The sequence below is a fragment of the Silene latifolia genome, chromosome 4 (genome assembly GCF_048544455.1).
Source record: "Silene latifolia isolate original U9 population chromosome 4, ASM4854445v1, whole genome shotgun sequence".
In the NCBI taxonomy this organism is placed as follows: Eukaryota; Viridiplantae; Streptophyta; class Magnoliopsida; order Caryophyllales; family Caryophyllaceae; genus Silene; species Silene latifolia.
Window position 1 is genome coordinate 106713349 of NC_133529.1, and position 17553 is coordinate 106730901.

The window sequence follows — 17553 nt, forward strand, 5'->3', positions numbered from 1 at the left end:
AATCCGAAAGTTCGGTATGGAAAATGCAAAATCATACGATACACCTATGGTACCTGAAAAGAAGATGACTATAGATGAACATGGTAAGTGTGTCGATGAGACTACATATCGAGGTATGATTGGTTCACTTTTATATTTAACTGCAAGTCGTCCTGATATAATGTTTAGTGTATGTGTCTGTGCGCGATTTCAATCATGCCCTAAAGAATCACATATGATTGCAGTTAAACGTATCTTGAGATATTTAATTGGTACATCTAATTTATATTTATGGTATCCACTTGAGTGTAATTTCGATCTAGTAGGATATTCAGATGCAGATTATGCAGGATGTTCTTTAGATAGGAAAAGCACTTTACGGGTATGCAACGTTTGTTGGACCTTGTATTATCACATGGGGATCAAAGAAGCAAAATTCGATTGCAATGTCTCATCTGAAGCTTTTAGTATGTATCTCATGGATGGTATGTTCTCAATTACTTTGGTTAAAGCAACAACTATGTGATTATGGTATAAATGTAGGTCGTATGCCTATTATGTGTGACAATACGAGTGCTATAGTAATCTCTAAAAACCCTGCCCAGCACTCGAGGACCAAACATATAGATATTCGACACCATTTTCTACGGGATCATGTAGAGAAAGGCAACATTTCACTTGAATTTTGTAGTACTGAAAGGCAATGGGCTGATATCTTGACTAAGGCATTAGCTAGAAAACGCTTTGAGTTATTGAGACTTGAGATTGGTTTAATTAGTGATAATTAAATCCGTCATAATTATGTCTGGGAACCTGAATGACTGGCTAGGAAGATAAGATTGTACGATTGTGTCCGTATATTTTTGTTGCAAGTTTAATTATGTTAAATAATGTTTATTTTACGTGTTATATCTTGCTTATGTGTATGGTAGTATTTTATATTCTGCATAATCACATTTGCTTACAAAAATCGACAAAATCTACAATAAACTGCCTAATATAATAAAGATATTTCTATCTTATTATATTCCTACACAAATCCTGCCTAAACTCCAATACAAAAGATTCTTTCCTAATCTTACTTTTAATAGGAGATAATACCGAAAAAAAAAAAAGGGGAAAGTGCGAAAAAAAAACGCACGGAAAAAAAAAAAAAAGTGCCGTGAAAAAAAAAGGGGCACGAAAAAAAAAAAAGATGCCGAAAAAAAAAGGAAAAAAGGAAAGGCATTAAAGAAATAAGGAAATTGGTATTATTCTCTATCTTTTAGGAATCCTATTCTTACCTAAACTCAAATCCCTTATGCTCTATATACCCCTTTAATCTCACCATAATTCTCATCAATTATAATCCTCTAAACCCTAATTACCTTTATTATCTTTTATTTTCATAATGACTAATCAACCTACAACCCGTTTTCAATCAAAGAAACATGTCGTTATTAGAAAGAAGGTAAGTCAATCACCGCCTCGCACTCGCTCCACCTCACCGGCCGAACCCCCTCGTTCCCCACGGTCCTTTGCCGACCAACCCTCCAACCTCACCAAGCGAAGAAAATTGTTCAAGGGTAAGGGAAAGATGGTTTCGGAAATTGAGGTAAGTTCAAAGACTGAGAACTATAAACTTCAAGATGGTTCTTCACGTATTCTTTACGCACAGCATATGGATGATTACACCAACAATGGACTGAATAATCTTAGACTAACTCAAGGAGAAAGAAGAGATGTCAATCAAGTTGCTCAATATCGCATTCACGCAGGACGAGTATATTCGATTGATTGGTTAAAGGAATACAAAGCACTTGGTTTTTTTTAAATTTTCTCAAGGATCAAGGATGGGAAAATATTGTTGCTGTAAGTGGTCCTGTCTTTCCTATTGAGGTATATCAATTTTATGCTTCTGTTCATCTTAAGGAAGGAAATTTATTTGCTGTGGTCAATGAGACTTCCATAAAAATCTCATTTGGTGATTTCTGCGACTTGGCTCGAGTTCCTGAAGGAGGAATCGAAGTCAATCCAAGCGTAGAATGGGGAGGTATCTTACCTGAAAAAAGGTTGATAGTGAAACGGTATTTCAAACAAGATGCAACTTCGTCTGAGACTATCTTGACTGCAAAGTTGTCGCCTAAATTGAGGTTCTTTTTTGAACTTTCTTTGGAATACCATTGTCCCTAGAAAAGAAGGTAGAGATAAATTCGGGGCACATGAGATGATTATTATGAAGGCTTGGCTTGAAGGAGAAAAGGTTAGTCTACCCTTGCTTGTGTTTCATAAAATTATACAAGCTAGTGTAACGGCTAAGATAGAGGATTTTGCTTCTACTTTAAGTTTGCCTTATGGGAATTGGATATCTCGAATTTTGGAGAAAAAAGGAGTTATTGGGAAAAATAGTTATGGAGTTATCACTAATGACGAGATGAGCGATCTTTATTTATCTTATATGAAGCTCGTTATTAATGGCAACGAATTAGGTTTTGAGACAAAAGGAGAAAAAGGAGAAAAAGAAGGAAAAAGCAATGTGAGTTTTGATATGTTGGATTCTAAGATGGATTCAAACTTTACTTCTATTCTTGGACGGATTAATGAACAAGACAAGAAATTGGAAGAATTGTTTGACCTAATTAAAAAGGAAAGGAGAATTGATACTAGTGGACCAAGTGAAGTTAGCCCGGCTCACCTCAAGACCGTGTTGTCACGGTTTGAAACACGCCTCGACAAGTGTACGTAAGGCCGCCATACGAACTCACTCGAGTCCTGTTCAAATAAAGGAAGGTATGGCTAGTTTGGTTAAGTTTGGTGATGATCTTTTGCAATCTGGGAAGGAGATGAGGTCTGAGATGCAAACTATATATGAAGCAGTTAAAGCAATGACTTTGAGGATTGGTAACTTTGATACTCGCTTAACCGCTCAAGCTGCACTTCTCGACCATTGTCATGCGCGACTCGAGGACTTGGAATACCACACCCGACCACGGTCCAACCCGCCAAGCCCGCGATACCCTTGACCTTCTTGCCCTAATCCATTCACCTTAGCCTTATCTTTTTAATTCCTATGCTCACAATAAAAATCCATTCTTATGGATATTAGCTTTTTCAATTCCGCATTATTCCTTGTGTGATTTCAGTTTATAATATTATTATGCTAATTAAGAACTAGATTGCGTTTAATATAATATGTTTTTCATGATTAATTCTTGTCTCATAATATATTATTCTGGTCGTTTTATGTTTGTTCTTATCTTTTCAATGATGCCAAGAGGGAGAATTATTTTTATGATTTGCGACCGTCTCAAAGTTACTTCTCTCATGGCGTTCTATAGTTATAACTTTGAAGAGATCATTAGTTTCTACGCTCAACTGTTCTATAATTTGGGAAGTATTATGTTGAGGGGGAACTAGACTTAGACACAAATCATAGGAGACTTGTCATCATCAAAAAGGGGGAATTTGTTGGACCTTTAGTCCTAATTAATTGTTTTGATAATGACAGTAATGATTTGTATGTGGACTTAATATATAAACATATGCGTGTAATTGTGTGCTTAAGTTTTAATTTAGAAAGGAACAATTACAAGACGCAAGCTTGAAGTTTGGACCAAGGAGGTACAACTTCAAATACATTTGATCGGTGCATTCAAGCAAGATCAAGACTGGAAATCAACCACGAGACTCAAGATGAGAGACTTGTGAAGAGACGATTCGTGTCATGAAGATCTACGAAGATTAGTTAGTATAGGTCGTCATCCCGGTAATGGTTTTACTTTGTTTGATTTAAAGGTTAGTGAAGTTATGACCTAATAGACATAACTTCATTGCTAGACAAAAATGATGCGTTAATTTTTGGAAAATATATTTTTAATGGTTTATAAAAATAAGAGAGTATTTATTTTGGTTGGAATTAATTAATTAGAATTTAAGTTAAATAAACTATTGGTTTGTAATACGATATTTATATCGTCATGCAACCTAGGGCTTTAACTAAATTCTATCTCGATTTGTTGCGGGCTAAAGAAGCAAGTAATGGACCGATGGAGGCCTAGAGGCCGGCCAAACCCTAGTGGCCGAACCCTAGGTGGGCCGAACACTAGGAGGCCGAAACCCTAGGGTGGCCGAATCCCTAGGGAGGCCAAACTCCTTCCTTTGCTTCTTACTTGTTCATCAAGTCATTTGTTTCCTTAACATTCCTATGCCCTAATTCGTAACATTCCAAACCCTAATCCTCTCTACTATAAATACTCTCATTCATTCAACATTAATTGTTGACACACACATCTGCAAATTTCAAAGAGAGAAAAATATTTTTAAGCAAAAATCATTTGAGCTTTAATTCTTGCATCTAATTTGTCAATCACTCGAAGAAAAATCGTTATAGGATATTAAATACACAAGGATAGTATACTCACTCGCATAACGTGAGATTAGTATTTGTCGTTGTATTTTTCTTATTAACGTAAGAGCAACATAGAGTATTTAGCGATACTCAATCTGAGTTATAATCATATAGTTGATTATACGAGTGGATTGGTAATTTTTGTAATCCGGAGAAAGGAACTAAAAATTATTAATCGAGAATAGTGGACGTAGGTTTCGACTTGTGAAACTGAACCACTTCAAAATCCTGTGTGTCTCTCTTTCTCTCTCTCTTTATTATTGTTATTTCGATTTTGCACTTATTGTTAATAATTTAATTAGTTGATTTTAATCAACAACAACATCGTTTTTAAGTTGATGTTGTTGTTGTTGACTATAAATAACTGTACGAGTGGGAATTAATGCTATGACTGACATTTTATGCGAGTATGGGTCATCCTAAGGCATTGGGGTAGTAATGTTGTTTACGTTTAGTGTTTCGCTATGTTTATGTACAAAGATGAATGTCAGAATTAGAATATTTTAGTAAAAAACGCACCATATTAGTATTGGATAAGATAGCAATGGTGTACAACCAGAAATTACTGGTATTACAGTAGTAAACATAGCATTACATACTTCCTGCCAAAATCACACTAGTTTAACAATCCATACTGGGACAATTTATTCTATTAATAGGACTCGGTAACAATCCCCTTGAGCTCATTGGCAGGACCGAATTACTTTGTTGCTTTAGCAGTACTGCGATCAACAATAACAACCGTTAGTATAGATTAAACAAAGTCTCGAAAGCAGAAGAGAGTCGCAATGGTTTTTTAAAATAAATTGCTCTTGGTAGTGAGAAAACTTACTTGCCTCCTGACCCTGCATGGGTCAGCATAGGTGTCATTCTCATAGACGATGCGCTCATCCCTCTCGACATACTCAACGGCAGCTCCACCAGGGTGGTGGTGATGACCATGTCGAGGAATGACCACATCAGTCTCACTTACAACATCACTGACCATGTTGTGGCGGTGTTGGTTCACTGGGAAACCGGAATTGTAGGTGTTGTACCCGTTGGAGTAGGAGTCGACCTCTCTCTCAGCCTCGTAGGAGGAGTAGCGGTTTCCATAGTAAGACATTGCTATTTGATCTCTTCTTAGTATTAGTAGTAGAAATAGGCTTTGGTGAGATGATTGAGGAGGAGCATTGATTGAATGCTTATATAGTAGCGATACGGAATATTGTTGCGCCGAATTTGCTGCCTTTTTTTTTGCTTATTCTCATCTCCTACTTAGTGGAGGATAGACATTTGAGTTGTAATTCCGTGTTTTGTAAGTTGATGATGATAAATTTAGCATCCAACTGACGGAAAGTGGGGGATAAAGGAGGAGTCCAATTGCTCGAATCCAACCAAATTTTCCTGCAATGGCCAATTCAGATTATTCTGCTCCTTTGGTTACGCAACTTCAATGAGAATTCACTAGTCACTGTTAGAATATATTCTTGATAGAAACAAAGAAAAATCTGGAATAAGATATGCTTCTAGTTAAATTCAACTCACTTGTGAATTATGAATTTAGACATGGCAAACGGGTCTTTCGTTTCAGTTTCGGATTGGGTTAAATTCGGGTTGAACTTAGGGGGTGTTTGGTTGGCTCTCTTGGAATGGATTGGAATGGATTTGCTCCATTCCAATGTTTGGTTGGAGTCTTTTGGAATGGAGTTAGATACCCAATGGATTCTAACTCCATTCCATCCCCCTAGAATCTCATACCCAACTCCCACCCTTGGTATCAAACTCCATTCCACCCTTTTACAATTTTAAGATGAACCAAACAAGTTTATGAAGGAATGGATTTAGAACCCCATACCATTATGGATTCATATTCCAATCCATTCCATTCCATGCTATTGAACCAAACGCCCCCTTAATTGTGATTTCAGTTTGTTTTTGACCGGATTCATTTCGGTCAGTAACTTTATTCGTTTCGTGCTCATTCATGTACGCTAATGACCGTAATGCCCCTTTTATTTTAATGATTTTATTTTAATACCCTTCTTTCATCTCTCTCTCTCTCTTCAATTACTCTTTTCTCACTCTAATTACCACCACCCGTCAACCACCATTCACCACCCTCACCGTCGCCTCCCTTGTGCCACTGGCCGTCGCCTCCCTTGTGCCACTGGCCAGTCTTGACGATCTCCTGAGTCCAAGTCCTAAAATATATAAAAGAAAAAAAAAAAGTAAAAATTACGAAAAAAAAAAAAAAGGAAAAACGAAAAACGAAAAAGTGAAACCTGCGTAGAAGTAGTAACATGTTCATGAACATTCATGTACTACGGCCACCACTACCATTAACACCCCAGCACCATTTCTGGCGGGTCACACACTATCCCTCAATCCAACGTCGGCTGTCGCCTCTCTTCATCCCAACGTCAGTGACGGTTTAAACAAACCCTGATTTAATCAGTGTAAATCAATCCTTAATATGATACAATATAATTAATTTAATTAAAAATTACAATTATTACTTGATCAATACGAGAATTGACATCCATAATTGTGTATTTTGACGGATTTGATTAATTTTGTGGATTCGATTAATGTTGTGAGGGAGGGAATTAGAGAGAATTAGGCAGAGGGCATACTATGGAAACATAATGAAAAAAGTATATGAATGAGTAAAACTCGTACATGAATGAGCAACTACGATAAAAAATACTCTCTCTTAGTCTGAATGTTGGTTTCTCTTTCCTTTTCGATACTAGTCGGGTGTTGGTTCCCCTTTCTTTTTTGATAAGTTTTGTGTGGTCCAAATTCAATTCCATGTGGGGTAAGATGTTTTGTGTTGTTCATTTCCTTAATTTTGGTGTCCAAAAGAAAGGGAACCAACAATTAGACTATGAACCTTATATTTTTCAATCTGAACGTAATAATTCATACTATCAATCAACAAATAATTAATGAAAAAACCACCTAAATTTGAGTGTATTTATGAGAAAATAAATATTTTTCATTCAGGTCAATCGGTTCAGACATAGCCAGGTTCGGGTTTAATTAGGTTATTATGGAGTTCGATTAAGTTTCGATTCAATTCGGTACTATTTAACTTATTCATATCGGGTGCTTCGGGTATACATCTCATCTTATTGAAGTTATGGTATGACAGTGACGGATCGTGTTGTTACATGTACTCTCATTTTTCAAATTCAACATTTTCTTATTATTTTAATCCTTAGTTTTCCACATACCTTGATTCAAGGGTTAGTTTATGTTAGATCACACATGGGCCTGGCCCCGTCCATCGAGGAAAAGAGTGTGTCCACTTTACAAGTTCAATGAGGTTTCATCTCAAAATTAATTGACAATGGATGAAGTAGCCCATTGGGTTATAAGTTAGATCACTCTTTCGATCGATTGACGAAACACATTCGGAACGTCGTCGCTTTTCGGACCCGTCTTTGCCTCACACAACCCAGGACTAAACCTTGGGCTCTGATACCATGTTAGAATTGCACATGGGCCTGGGCCGCGGCCGTCGAGGAGGGAAGAGTGTCCACTTTACAAGTCTAAGAAGTTCAATCCCAAAACCAATTGACAATGGATGGGGTAGCCCCTTACATTATAGGTTATATCACTCCTCTATTTTCTTCGATGTGAGAAACCTACGTATAATTCTTCACCGTTTACAAGATAATTTTTTTTCTTTGGATTCTATCATATTTGTTTTCGATTGTGTATATCCTTTATCACAAAATCTCATTGAAGACGGGCACTATCCGTCACAAGCTGAAGACGGATAGTGCCCCTCTCACAAGATGCAAGTGGCAATATACATGGGTGCTCCATTTTCCCTCCCACTTGCCAACCCACTTACTTTATTGTGAGAGGTCTTCAGCTTGTGACGGATATTGTCCGTCACAAGCAAGACGCTTTGATCCTTTATACATGTCACACGCCAAATGAATTATTTCTCTCTCAAGAAAAAAAATAAAAATAAAAACATAAGTTTGCACGTGGGTTATGGTAAACAAAAAAAAAACATAAGTTTACAAGGTTGTTCAATTATACAAATAAGTGTGCACGTGGGTTACGGTAAAGAAAGGGTACATCTGTACATTTGTTTCAAATTGATACGAGTAGTTCGTATTAGAAAATAAATGTAAATTGTAAAGAATATACTGAAACAAAGAGAGCAATGTAAAAGATGATGATCATACATTGATACTCACTCTGCAGAACAAATATAAAAATAGAATGAGAGGAGAACAAAATTGTCCCAATAATAATGCTGCTGCACTGCATTCCTGAATCGTATTCAACATCCATCATGTGAATTGTTGTCGAACCAAGCTCCAATTTCAATGGTTGAGCTGTTTTGGGACATGCATCCCAAATCCGCACTTGTTCTTCTCGACTCTGATATACACGATTAACATGATAAGTAAATCTATCAAAGGCAAAACACAAATCAATTTCCAAAAATAGAGAGCTCCGGCTAATGTAGAAAAGCAACGAGAGAAACTGAACAAATCTGTAAAGGCTAATGTAGTTCTGAGCATAATAGTACTCATATTATGCAAAAAAGGTTTAGGGACTTACGAAGGCGCAAGTCTTCCAAGGTTAACAACGAAATCTCTGGTCTCCTCATCCAGAACCCTTCCAGATATATCAACAACATATCGCCTGTCAGTTGTAGTAGGAAGTCCTCTTCGAGCAATTAAATCAAGATCCGTTTTTAGAAGTTCCCTACCATTCACATAAACAGCAGAATCCCCTCTAGAACAATTCTCTGGCATGGGAACACTGAATTCTTTGATAGATGGCTACAACATAAGATAAATCCCCTCAATAATAAAACAACACAACAATAATATAATATTGCCAAAAGTCCTCAGGTAGTCGGGTAGTTGGCGGATATGCAGAATGTGAGGATGCACGCAGCCTTACGCGTGTTAACTAACACACATGACCCGTACAGAAACTGGCCCTGAATGATGACTACTTTACAACAAAAACCACTCCTTAATATGCTTATGAAATCAAAGAACAAGAAAGAATTTCAGTACAAGGATAATGAAACTCACAGGAATTATTCCAAGACATCGATGGCCCATCACGCCCCAAAAGCCAGCTTTGGGATCGTACCTACAAGAGAAACAAGTCAATCACCTATTGACAGATGAACACTCCTGTTTATCATCTTGTTGTTTATATCAACATTCTATTTTGCAAAAAAAAAAAAAAAGGAACAGCACCATCTTTATCAATACTAACCACTCAGGCAATGCAGAGGATAATTACCAGTATTCTCCGGGGTGGATCTTCCCAGCAAGCTTCTCTGCCTTTTTCACCGCACGTTGTGATATTGCCTGGCCATTGACATACACATCGGTTCTTCCAGGTGACCCATGACCAGATGATTCTCTTATGGCATCTACAGATGATTTTCTTGGAATATCCTCAGCGTCCTGTGAACGACTAGTAGGTAACGCAGAGGGAACTTCAGTCTCAATTGCATCATTTACACTCAAGGGGCCTAATGGAGAGGGTTTTTTTTCAATTATATGCTTCACTGCATCTTGGGAAATGTGAAATGAAGAAGAATAATCAAGATGTTCCAGCAAAGATGCACCAGGAGGTGGGCGGACCTTCACAGGCTTCTCTGAAGAATTTTGTTGGCTGCTTCCAACACTTTCATTATCAGATAAGTAATCATCTGCTGTAAACGGAACCTCAGGTAAACTAGGACTGAGTTTGTGTCCTTTTGATGATTTGCTAGCTTCAGAAATCGTATCAAAATCATATGATCCAATAGTCGTAGTAGTAGCAGTTCTACCACGGTGATGTTTAGGGCCTGATCGCTTAGTCACTTCATTGGAACCACCACCAACATCAGTAACAGAATCAGGTTTCTTTTGAGAATTCAAAGAGCCAAGAGACTTGAGCTGAAGATCAAATGAGATTACAGTAGAACATGCCCCACACTGCAGTTGTTGATTCTTATGCTTTGCTGTAAACTTTCCCGGCAATTTAAGTAATTGAAAGCAACTGATGCATAAAACAAAGGGGGCCCCACCAGAGATTGGCCTGCATAGCCTTTTGTTTAGGTTAGCTATGTTCCCTCTCTTAGGATGGTGATGAAGTGAAGGGTGAGATGATCGCCCTCGTGGGGTAGTATGAGCCATTCTAGGATCATAGCCCCGTGGACCATGTCTTTCAAGTTCCATGCTGTAACTAGAGATCAAATCGGCTGTTAAATTATCATGAGGATCATTGGGGTAGCAGAGTAAGCAACCACAAGTAGGATGGTGGCCATGTGTATCATTGACATGTGATGTAAAACCAAATTGATCAAAGTCTAAGGACCGTCCAGGAACATATCCATGTATTCTGTGGTTTGAACGATACTGAGTGGACTGAGACCCTCTTTTCATCTGGCCTGCAGAGCGATCATTATACTCATACATATCTTCCCTGCTGTGAGCTAAAGCAGGGCCATAACTAAAGTGAGAAGGTCTCTGCATATTTCTGTCAGGTAGATACTGCTGCATAGACCCACGTTTTTGTCTGGGAAATTCATCTAATGGAATGCCATCGTGTTTGCTGTAAAACCCTGGCAAAGACACTCCAGCGTCACCTAAACCACTCAGTTGATCCTTTAATTCCTCGCACTTTCGAAGAAGCTCTACTCGCTCCAGTTGCAATTCCTGTGCTCTCGCACTCTCAACACTCTGCCTTGGGCCAGCATAATCATAATTGGAGTCTGGAGAATACTTTGAAGGTCCATCAAACACATTTCGTCTGGCATACCCTCCAACATAGTCACTCCTGAATCTTTCATTTTTGTACATGTCTCCCTCACTATGACTATCAATCTCATGAGTTGGATCACCAAATGATCCTTTTGAAGTCACCCCATGCTCATCAGAAAGCACAGATTCGACCCCTTCACCAATTTGTTCAGGCCACTCTTCAGCTCGGTCTCTCCATGTCCTTCTCTGTGCATTTATATAATTATTATCACCGGACTGTCCTTCACGATTATCATCAGGAAGCCAGGTATTGAAAGAAGCTTTTGCAGTCATCTTCTCAACACTATCTTGACCCACATTTCCTCCCTCAACTTCTGAACCAAGACTTTGCCTAAGTGGCGACTTATGAGCATCGCCAATATTTGGCCTTGCCGGTGATTTGCCAGCAGCAGCCAAACCAGCCCTATCATCCCTGATAGGCGATTTGCTACCATATATTGTTCTCACACTTGCAACTGTTTCTCCCCGACCCCTCACAGGTGACTTGCTCACAGGTCTTGACCTTGCTGAAGATCTAACCCTATCATGATCAAAGTCAATAGAAGCACCCCTCTCCCTCATCGGTGACCGACTAGCACCCCCATGAAACTCATCCAAACCATTGTCCCTCAACGGTGACTTACTTCCATTAGAAGCCATATCTAAATCACCCTTTCTAACAGACGATTCCGTATCACAAATACTAGAGCTAGAAATCCCCGACTTCTTCTCCAACGCGCCCTTTAACAAATTATCAACTACCAATGACTTCTTCTTAGCTATTCATTTCATCATTCCAAAACACAATGACCCAACAACAAAAAGCATGAAAAGAAAGCAGAAATTCAGTCAGGCAATTCTACATACAGTTTTTGTACATGATAAAACTCGGAAAAGGGTGAAGCGATATTACCTCGAAGAATTGCACCACAGCCACCACACTGATAGACAGTATATCCAGAAGGTTCAGGCAACACTTTATCACATTTGGGACACCGAACTAGTCTCACCTCCGACATTGTCAACAATCTATTTATATTTTAAAAACACTGTACAACTCTTTACAATATACTCCGTAGTTAGTAGTTTATCAACAACAAATAACCCAATCAAAATCGAATTCAACGCCAAATTGTATATTCTAAAAATACCTTTCAAACAACATGAAGATTAATTAATAAATCATGACTAAATCGCTATGACAAATTAATGGTTCGTATGTAATCACAATTTAAAAAAAAAAGTTGAATATTTGCATATGTATCATTTGACTTTATCTATTTACACAAATTCTAGAATAGACGGTCTCATTCTCATCGGTCATCACACTTTGAGACGGTCCTATTAATTAAATATGAGTACAAATTAATGGTTGTATTTATGTGAAAAGGTAAAGAAGGAATTGAGAGCATTTAATTCAATTTAATTAATATATACAAATCAGTGAAGTTGTTTTCAGAACGTAATTAATTTGGTTGTGCTTTAAATGGTTGAAAATATGGGTCGGAAAAAAAGTAGGCAACAGTATTTGGAGGGAAAATGAAGAAGAAGTCAGCTCATTCAACTTGGTCAATACAAAGATGATGGAATGCTTCGCAACGTTTTGTTTATTTGTTAGTTGACAAAATTAAAATAAAGCCGCCAAATTAAGAGATGCGTTGCCGTTAGTGCGTGAATGACCAACTACCAAGTCCGTCTTCCATAACTTCTTGATTTTTTCATGCAACCAACTTTTTTCTCGAGGAAGATGTCTTGTCTTGAGAGATCGTATTGTGAAATGTCAACATCTGTTGCCAAAGTCCAACAAACGCACTCGTGAAATTAGGAGGGGCCTGGCATAGGTTCTAGGATGAATAATATTTCAATGTAATTACTTAAAATTAATATAGACTAGTTGAAAAGCCTGTGTATCATACGGGGCTTCTATTAAAATCATCTGTATAAATATATTTTATAGTTGATAAAAAAAATTCAATTTTAAAATCATTGAAAAAAAAAAGTTCGTGATTAGTGTAGTTCATCAATGAACTACTCGTATTACTCTATTAGGGCTTTCAACATAGAAGTTTTGTCATTTAATAGTTATCATTTCAGTTGTGAAACATCAAGTAACATAGTAAGAGTGTGTAATTAGTTTTTCCATTATTGTTATAGATATCCCTGGTTGGTTTTAACTTTTAACTAAATACAATAGTTATCTCCATAAATATAGTGTAGCTCACCAGCTCACCAAATGAAATGAACTGCCCTTAATAACTGAGACAGACCTTTATGAGTTTTTCAAATTATTGTAACCTATAACAACTACGTAAAACTAAATGGTATTACGTAAAGCAACGGACATCATAATTATCTATATTTAGTATGTTTAGAGAAAATGTTAGATCTCCGATAGATTAAGTTTATTTTTGACTATCTACAATTAAGAGAGTGTTTTGCTCTTTATATACTTCTCATAAAATCAAATCCATACTGAATTCCAATAAAATTAATAGCCTCTAAACAACAGTACAAAAATATATGTGATTCTATTACATAGAAATATAGAATGCATGAGACTCCAGTAGGATCATCTTTAACAATATGCATGTTGAATGTTCTAAGAATTCAAACGTTGTTTTACATTGTCATGGTTTGATAGTAGAAGTCAACTAAGTTGATAAAAAAAGTTCAACTATGTTAAAAATCGGAACACGGAAAACTTTTGGGTTGATTTAGTTGATTGTTGATGGATCATCAGTCCCTTTAACATAAAAGCTACTTTTTTGGTATTAATTATATCAGTTGTATAGTATCCGAAGTTGTATAACATCCGAAGACACAGTTGTATTATGTAATTACCTATTTGTATTATGTAATTACCTATTTTTATTGTTGTACGCACTATCGATTTTAGTTAATTTAAAACGTCATTCCCAAAAATGTGGTTTAATTCCATAAAATGAACACGTAATAATTGAGACTGGTTTTATAAGATTCACAAATTAGATTAACTTACAACATCTACCAATATTCCATTTTGTAAGCATACGACTGTGTAAATGTTGAATGGTGGTACGCAAAACAACATGTATCTCAATTATATATGTAGCGGCCTGTTTGGAGGATTTTTGTTAGATCTCTAAAAACTAAAAATTTGTTTTTGGCTATCTACCATTAAGACTGGTTGTTCCCTATGAACTTCATGTGAAATATATAATACGAAATCTAATTTTTTTAACGCGAGATATATTTTTGAGTCAATTAACAGTCAAACTTTTCAAAATTTGATCTCCAAAAAACAAATCAGGAGTTTTGTGTGGATTAGAGGGAGTAGGATATTAGGATACTACTCATAAACTCGATTAGTTTTAGATTAATTCTATTAAAACTATAACTCATTTTTTGTTTATTTGAAATGTTATCTATTAACAAAATCAAGTTTCATTATGTTACATTTTTATTCTACTCTTTATTTATAATAAGAAAATGAATAAAATTTCAGAAGAGAGTTTCAATTTTAAGAAAATGGCTTCAAATTAGTAAATATATATGTACAATCGTTTCACTTCTTAACCAATATATATATGAGTTTGACCTAATTTATTACACTAAGGAGTACTTTATATTCAACTAAACCCATATGGGATACCTCATAGTTAACCATTAACAAAAAAAGGACTATTTCCACTTTAATTTGCCGCCCTGAGGTTTAGCCTAATTTCACTTTAGTGCCGTGAGGTTTGCATAATTTCACTTTGGTGCCCTGAGGTTTTGACTACTTAACACTTTAGTGACCTATAAATAACATTCTTAGTATTTTATACTCCCTCCATTCATCTTTTATCTTCCCACTTCTCTAATATATGTGGGGAGTATTTTATTGAAATGGGAAGATAAAAGATGAATGAAGCGAGTACTAAAAAAATATTTTAAACGTAAAGGCATTTTTTTTTTTGCAATATTATGTTGATTATACTATTTTGTATGGAGTTTAATATCCAATTTTGCAGTTTATTTTACTGAAAATGTAATTAAGATAAAAGTTGACTATTAAATGTTTTAGGTCACCAAAATGAAATTTTATTCAAAACTCAGGTTACCAAAGTGGGAAGTAGTCGAAAACTCAGGACACCAAATTGGAATTATGCAAACCTCAAGGACTAAAGTGGAATTAACCCAAACCTCAAGGACCAAAATGGAAATTTTTCAAAAAAAAAAAAAACTACGAAAAGCTACTGTAAAAACTATTGCACTTACCCAAGATGTGTGAGTCTAGTGGAATTCCAGGGTAACCTCAAAGCCTCCTAAGGAGGAATTGCGAGGTCCTAGGTTCGATTCCCTAGATGAACACTTTCCTGGGGACCTGACGCCCGGAGAGGGAATAATCCCCGCGGGAAAGAACTCACATGGTACAGGCGCCTAGCAGGGTGGGGTCCTGTATCCGGGGAGGATCCAACCTCCTCGTCATCAAAAAAAAAAAAAAAAACTATTGCACTTTTAAATTTACAATCAGTATATGACCAAGTAATAAGTCTAATAACCAGCCATACGCAAACCGCGGTAATAACTAAGTGAATAAAAACACATAGATGAATTGGAATTTAGAAAGTAAAAAATTGACGTAACCGCATAATTTTGTATATTTGGCAGTTTAATACATTTTTAACGTCTATTATGGATTTGATATGAATTTGAAACCAGTTTGAGGAAAAAAATCGGTGATATAATAGTAGATTATATATAGTTATTACAATTTTTCTATATATTTATCGTACACTGATTTATTCATAGTTAGCTGGTTCTTGGATTATTAGTCCTACATAAAATCGTAATTCTTGACTTTGTTCATTTGTATTTAATTTTTTGGCTCATTTGACAAAATCGATATGAGATTTATTTAATATTTTTAAATGGTAGCTCAATTTTTTTTAATCTTATGTGAATATTATTGGTAATCTAATCATACACATTTGATACGTTATAGAAAGTCAGAGTTAAAACTATTTCATGCCATCATTAAAGTTGTTTATTTTTAATATTGTCATTGTAGAAATTTTTCTCTACCAAATGCTAAGTAAATGTTAATCTTTACTTCTTTTTCCTATTATGACATGTTACTTTTTCCTGAAATATTTTTTTTCAAAAAAAAAATTAGTTTTTTTCTAAGGTTTTTTTAAGACAATTACGGGTTTGGTTATAATTAACAACTCGAATCTTTTGTAAATCTTTTAAATATTCAAAAAAAATTTAAATAAAATTATCTTTGTTACTACACGAGTTTCACTAAGTAGTAAAAATCGATTTTTGACAATATTTTATATTTGTAAGAAATTAAGATCTCTTTTTTTTTTTTCTCACAAAGATTAATTGTATGTTTATAAAATAAATTTTTTTTAACACTTTTACACGTTTATTAGAGCAAGTACAATGGTTTAGCTAAGTGACTTGCTTGCAATTTCTTAAAATTGCAAGCTAGTGGCTAAACCATTGGAGATAGCCAAGTAAGATTGCTTAGGTTGAACAACTAGCTTCATTAGGCTAGTAGCTTAAGTGGTCCCACTAAAAAAAAACCAATACGAAATTAGTTGGGTTCAATCAAACTAGTATAAACAAAGCTAAACCATTGTACAAGTTTGGTAGTTGTAGCTTAACATTTGATGTGGGAAAGGTTAGCTAGTTGCAACTAGCTTACCATTGGACTTGCTCTTATATGATTTTTTTTTTTTTGCGTTATAAATATTTCTAAAATAAATATTCTTTATAAAGTTATTTTTCTATTATTATTTTAGTAACGAATAATCGATAAATTATTAGATCCACTTCTATTAGTATTATTTTTCTCATAAATTAGTAGATTTACTTCCATTAGGATTTACTTTCTAATAAATTATTAGATCTACTTTGATTAGGATAATTTTCTCATAAATTATTAGAAGGGAAAAGGAAGATCTACACTTATTAAAATTTCTAAAAAAGTTGGACTCTCTAATATCGCTCGAAAAGTTCTTGCTTTATATATATGTATTGATGATTTTATGTGGTTCGTAAGGGTGGAGTTTAGTGGTTAAAACTTGGGAGAAATTCTAAAAGGTCTTAGGTTCAACCTTCTTTAAGGCCAATTTGTTGGATGTTTATGGCCTAAGCCTATGCCTTCTAGGCTTCAAAATCTGTCACTCTCGGGTGGCGCGCGGGTCTCCTTGTACACACCAATCACTTTGGGAGTGGCTCTTCGCCCTTTGTAGAATTTACGCTCCAATTGCCTTGATGGGTGATTTCAATCAAGTCGAGTTTCATTCCGATAAACTTGGTGGTTCTGGTGAAATCCGAGATCAATTTGATTTCGTAATTAAACTGGAGGCTTGAAAATGCTTTATTGGATATACCCTTCTTTGGCCCTTCCTACACATTGATGAATTGTAGACATGATAATTCGCTCATCCTTGA

At 35.8% G+C, this 17553-nt stretch overlaps 1 protein-coding gene and 1 long non-coding RNA gene across 2 annotated transcripts; both read right to left on the reverse strand.

Annotated features, from left to right (window-relative positions):
• Positions 1 to 4875: 4875 nt before the first annotated feature.
• On the reverse strand, positions 4876 to 5529 carry LOC141653753 (uncharacterized). Its single transcript, XR_012547507.1, has 2 exons — positions 5199 to 5529; positions 4876 to 5088 (listed from the first exon to the last, which is right to left on the reverse strand). It is a non-coding gene; the product is annotated as an uncharacterized LOC141653753 (long non-coding RNA).
• A 2844-nt stretch (positions 5530 to 8373) lies between these two features.
• Positions 8374 to 12838, reverse strand: LOC141653754 (uncharacterized). The gene is made up of 5 exons (XM_074461599.1): positions 12041 to 12838; positions 9638 to 11906; positions 9421 to 9481; positions 8936 to 9159; positions 8374 to 8752 (listed from the first exon to the last, which is right to left on the reverse strand). Exons 1-5 carry the CDS (start codon positions 12144 to 12146, stop codon positions 8695 to 8697), a joined length of 2718 nt encoding a protein of 905 aa, XP_074317700.1. The 5' UTR covers positions 12147 to 12838; the 3' UTR covers positions 8374 to 8694.
• Between the last annotated feature and the right edge of the window lie 4715 nt (positions 12839 to 17553).